Raw genomic sequence first — 5,724 nt, 5'->3', positions numbered from 1 at the left:
ATTCCTCAAATTCATATTACTATAATCCCAAATCCTTTAATCTCAAATGTAGTACCTGATAATCAAAACCAAATATTCATTAATATGATCAATAATTCAAAGTGATTAAACTAGTGAATGTTATTGAACATGACCTACTCTACATTCAAATCCAACATGCTCAACACTAATTGACCATCAACGGTAATAACATTTCATCATGAATAAATCCAACAATTATAACTCTAATGTTCTTAGCTTGTTGAATCATATAGATTCTGAGTTGTCTAACATTGATATTTTTGTGAAAGGAGCTCGTAGCCTTTTATATAAATATCTTTCCTTTTTTTTAGGATTTCTACAGAGGAGAAGAAAATAGCCCACAACTTAACTTCCTCTTGTAGGTCATCCTAGGTCTAGAAAGATATCTTAGTAGGCTTTTGTTCTTCCCCAAGTGTTTGTTTCTACATGTATGTATATAAATTATGATTCAATGTAGATCATTAAGCAATTAATATTACACCATTTGTCCTTTCTTCTCACTTTCTTGCATCTCAAAGGTTAATTGTGGAGGTATGTCTTTTGTACCAACCCGACAATATTATAGGGTTAGTTGAATTGACAACCCAAAAAATTCAAATAAAGTCTCTAACTCAACCAATCCTTAAAATTCGATTTGGATTGTTGGATTTTATAACTTATTTTTTATTTTTAATTAAAAATATGTAAATTTATAAACAACATGACTAATAACTAAAATCTCATAAAATTTAAATGCTAAATACCAAATATCTATGTCCACATTTGATAATCATTTGCTTTTTTATTTTTGTTTTTGACAATTAAACCTATTTCATCTACATCTCTTACAATGACTCACGTCATTCTTAAGTGTCATCAAATTCCAAAAACAAAACAATTTTTTTAAAGCTAATCTTTTTAATTCTCAAAATTTGACTTAATTTTTTAAACTATCGATAAAAAGTAGATAAAAATGAAGAAATTTGAAAGTATAAGTAGTATATAAGCTTAATTTTCAAAAACAAAAACAAAATAATTACCAAACGAGACCTATGATATTTATTACAAACTTTAAACAAAGATAAATATAACAATTTTTAAAAAACATTTATTAAAAATTCACAAATTAACCCATACAAAATATATATGAACCTCACTAGACGCTGTTTAACTATATGAATTAACCCAACTCACAATCCCATCCAACTCAATCCAAAAGAACCTCACTAGACGCTGTTTAACTAAATGAATTAAAAATAGAAAAAGTCGAACCTAATCCAAGAAAAACTAACCCAACCCAACTTTTATATTTTGAGTTAAGTAGCCCGAGTTGAACACCCTAGTTAATTGCATCCTTCCTCCAAGCTGTCGCTTTTTAAGAACTCAAAGTAGAGCGAAATACATGCCAAAAGCTACCCATTTAAATTAGCAAAATCCATTTAAACCTACCCATTTAAATTAGCAAAATTCATTTATACTAGAACAAAACATGATAATTAATTATAATAATATTATTTTTAGAAGCTCATTTCAAATCAATTTAAGAAACAAAACTGAGGGACTACACCGCGATTAAAAGCGGGAAAGAAAAGTACTTCAAACATAGACGAAACAAGTATGAAGAAGTAGAAATGAGAAACAGACGCTCTAAGACATCTTCCCCAAACTCATAAACATCTTCCAAACCAGTCTTTGGTTCTGACGAAAAGCTCAAAAATTCTGCAAACAGAAACAATAGTTGGTTTAGAAAATGAAGGTCTGAAGATGATAGCAGAACGAGTCAAGTAGCTTTTATCAAACGCAATCTAAACATGAAATTCAAATAACTTATGTGCAAGTGCAACTTAATAGAAATGGGACTTACATATTTTGTTGAAGGCCACGATGTCACAGCTCTGAACATGCTCGTTTATGGGTTCAGCTGTCAGATGTTCCTCAATGAGATTGTCAACAGACACAAGGTCATCAACAATTGTGAGCATTATCTGCAATTTCTTAATACCATATCCAACTGGGACGAGTTTCGCTGCAATTTAAACCACAAGGATGAGAACATATCCACGTAAGGTATAACAATTAATTACATTACACATTACAAAATACTTAAATGGTTGATGACAAATAACACTGGCAAGAGAAGACGATTTAGAGAACTACAGAGATTTTTTCTTTTTTAAATGATTATTTTCTATTCTATTTTCCTCTTGATAAAAAGTCAACTGACGTGCTGGAGAAATAAGCATATAAAATCATGAAAACTTGAATCAATTAAGCACTCGAATCTTAATTAGATTTGAGGGCAGTGAAGGGAAACGGAGATTCTCCTTCAATTATAGTGAAGTCACGGTAACAAAAAAAAAAAAGAAAAAAGGAGTGCAGATTCCTTCCAACACTATGAAGCAATATCATGCCCCTATAAACTGCTAGGATGGATATCAGAACACATACATGCTCCCCAAAGCAAGCCTTCCATCTGAACACTTCTTACAGCCTCTTCAAGTTTCTTCATGTCAGTTTCATCATCCCAAGGTTTGATATCCATGAGAACTGATGATTTGCCACCTAAAACAAACACCCAAGAGAACAAGCACTACACATCATTAAAATCACTGGACAATTTAAAATGAGTCCAAGATCGATTGTAAATGAAACTCACTCTCTTTCTTCTTTGCAGAAGCCTTGATGGCAGCTGCACGCTCCTCAGCAGCCTTCTTTTCCTCTTCGGTCTCTTCACCAAATAGATCCATGTCGTCATCGTCGTCATCGTCGGCAGCCTGATAAAATTCAGTGTATACCAGCTACAATTTAGATGAAAAATTTATAGCAAATCTAACAATAGCATAGAGCATACACCAAGAGACAATGTCTCATCTCAGCACACATAACATATAGAAAGAAGGAAACATTAGGTAAAGTTTTCACCTTTGCATCCGCAGCCGGTGGGGTTGCAACTGCATCCAACTTAACGCCAGAACCCTCTCCAAAAACAGCGCTAAAAACCAATATCAAACCCAGTGGTTACAGAACAAATAGTTAATGAAACCATAAGCATAAATTCACAATTAAGAATTCTGTAAAACCAAGCCAAAAAGTTTTGAATTTTGATGACTTACGAAACTCTCAAGAGTGCTTCAATGTGATTAAACCACCTAGACACGTTAACATATTCGCTGGATACGGGTTTGGAGAGCGCTTCATAAACGGTAACGTCATCCTTTGAAGGTTGATACCTGAGAATGATCGTTTGTCAAACACACAAAAACCAGATCCACACAATAACATTTAAACCCAATACATGTTCCACTAACCCGGAAATGTAGCTACGACTGAGCAAGTATTCATCGAGTTTTTTCAAACCGGCAGCTGATTTGACATCATGGAAAGCGACCGCCATTTCAAAGTGATGCGAATTCTCTCTGTGCCAAAATTCAAATGTCTAGTTATATGTCCGTAATCTCGTTCATGGTTAATCTTTAGTTTTCTATTTTTCTTAGATGGATTTCATATTTAAATGAAACCCAAATCAAGTTTACACTATCCTAATAATCATGAACACCAAAAAAAAAAAAAAAAGAAAAAAAAAACCTCAATCGCCGGCAGCTATGGGGAACAAAGAGTGGCATTTGGGTCCTAACTAAATGGCTCAGCACACTAAACTTACAATAAAATCAAGAAAATTGTGAAACATACGATTAAAAAATTAGGATAAATTCTTCAAAAGATACCAAAGACAACGTTGAAGATTCGAATTCGACCCAGGGACTGAGTAACAGGCCTCTTGAGCTAGAGGAATATATGCATTTAAAGAAAGTAATCATCGTTTTATTCATGATCATATTGTAGATGAAGAAAAACCGAGGAGAAGAAAAAAATTGACAGACCTCGAAATGGAGTTTTGCAGGTTAGCGTAGCGGCGAAGGTTGAGATTTGTTAGGGTTTTCGGCTGTGCCCTGATATTTAAAGGAGGAAGAAGGGCATGGTCCGGTGCGCCGTATTTATGCTATGTTACTGAGCTCCACGCCAATTGATTTCCTATATTAGGTTAATTAATCCAATTTTTTTTTTGTATTTAATTAGTGTAAATTTTACTTTTATCTCTTATCCCTCATCTGGTAATCATTTTATTATTTTTTAAAATTAAGGCTGACCTCCAAATTTCTTCTTTCATTATCTATTTTTTATAAATAATTTATAAAACCAAGTCAAATTTTGAAAATTACAAAATTAACATTTTAAAACTTGTTTTTATTTTTAGAATTTGACTAAGAATTCAACCAGTATTTTTTAAAAGATGCAGATCATGATAAAAAATTGGAAAAAAATATACTCAATTTTTTAAAAACGAAATGATTACTAAACAGATCCTTAACTATCTAGTTTTTTCTTTAATTTTACTTCCCAGTTTTTCCTCCATTTTTCATCATTTGATGTTGAGATTTGTTATATTTCGATACATGAACTTTTAACATGTTTATTTTAAGGTTAAAATTATAACAAATATTCTTGAACTTTTCCTTAAAAATGTTCTTTTTCTATGTAGGTAAAAAGAATGCTCTTGAACCATTAAATACTATTAAAGATTGCAATATTGCTCCTATATTTTCACAAATGTTTCAAAACTATCATTAGAATAAAATTCTTTTAAAATTTGGAAGAAAAATCAAAATTGAAACAATGTGGAGATAATCTTAAATGATGTGGATGATTCAAATTTGCATTGAATGCTTAATGTCACAATATTTCATGTCACAATTCTATCCGAAATTTTAAATGATTTCTTCTCTAAAGGTAATTTTGAAACGATTTTAAAAATTCAAGAGTAATATTGCAACTTTTAAAAATATAAGGGGGTTTTTGAAATAAATGATAATGTTTAAAAGCATCTTTTTGCAATTTAACTTTATTTTAATTATTGAACTTTCAAATAATAACAATTCTTGTTTTTATGTTTATTTTTTTAACAAATGAATGACATAGTTATGAATGTGTACGTATGAACATGATTTTTTTTTTTTAAATTCAACTATATAAAGTGAGAAATTAAAACCTCCGACCGACAGAGATAACATGTTTTAAGTCAATTAAATGGTAGCATCACTTTTAGTCATTTATATAAGATACAAACAAGGTATTAAAAAGAGAAAAAGCATAGCAAGGGCAAAACAATTGTTTCTTCCTTTGATTTTGCAAGCTTAAAAACTTAAACAGACTCTGTAAGAGGGGAGGGGGGATAGACATTTTGAAAGGTGATCAAACAGTGACAAGATTAAAAGTTGATGTATGAAACTAGTATTTAAACACTTTTTTATTGTTGAAATTGACCTTTTTAAATATCGTCCTTTATTTCTCTATTGTTATTAAGCTTGAAAGTTCTGTAAAATAAAACATTGAGACATTTCATCCCCAAAATAACTATAGAAAAAAAAATATTCTTTAACACTTCCCAAAATCAAGATGAGATTAACCTAAACATAGCTCGGTCAATTAGAATTCATTCCCTTGCTTAAAAAAATTAATTATTTTAAATAGTTAAATTGCTGAAAATATTTTTAAATATACTAAAATGTCGTCATTTATCAGTGCTAGACCGCGATAGATTTTCATCACTAACATAGATAGATGTCTATAACAGTCTATCACTAAAAAAACTGTAATATAAAAGAGGGAGTATTCTAATTTCTAACATACTCAAGACTACTGAATAAATCTTTGTATCAAACCATG

General features: G+C 30.9%; 1 protein-coding gene across 1 annotated transcript; it reads right to left on the bottom strand.

Moving 5' to 3' along the window:
- Positions 1-1,471: 1,471 nt before the first annotated feature.
- LOC120075505 (elongation factor 1-delta 2-like) lies at positions 1,472-4,044 on the bottom strand. The gene is made up of 8 exons (XM_039028955.2): positions 3,882-4,044; positions 3,309-3,416; positions 3,114-3,230; positions 2,923-2,992; positions 2,657-2,774; positions 2,449-2,562; positions 1,865-2,026; positions 1,472-1,719 (listed from the first exon to the last, which is right to left on the bottom strand). Coding segments are annotated over exons 2-8 (669 nt in total). The 5' UTR covers positions 3,395-3,416; positions 3,882-4,044; the 3' UTR covers positions 1,472-1,717.
- Between the last annotated feature and the right edge of the window lie 1,680 nt (positions 4,045-5,724).

The sequence above is a fragment of the Benincasa hispida genome, chromosome 4 (assembly GCF_027475165.1).
Source record: "Benincasa hispida cultivar pf3 chromosome 4, pf3_genome.v1.1, whole genome shotgun sequence".
NCBI classification, from domain to species: domain Eukaryota; kingdom Viridiplantae; phylum Streptophyta; class Magnoliopsida; order Cucurbitales; family Cucurbitaceae; genus Benincasa; species Benincasa hispida.
The sequence above is the reverse complement of the archived record's forward strand: the minus strand, read 5'-3'. Positions and strand labels throughout refer to the sequence as shown.

What these genes read in the sequence shown, in the direction of transcription:
- LOC120075505 (XM_039028955.2), bottom strand. Translation starts at nt 3,394, where the DNA reads ATGGCGGTCGCTTTCCATGATGTCAAATCAGCTGCCGGTTTGAAAAAA. An exon ending in GAAGCACTCTTGAGAGTTTC is followed by an intron (nt 2,993 to 3,113) that starts GTAAGTCATCAA and finishes ATTGGTTTTTAG; the next exon opens with CGCTGTTTTTGGAGAGGGTT. An exon ending in CACCGGCTGCGGATGCAAAG is followed by an intron (nt 2,775 to 2,922) that starts GTGAAAACTTTA and finishes GAATTTTATCAG; the next exon opens with GCTGCCGACGATGACGACGA.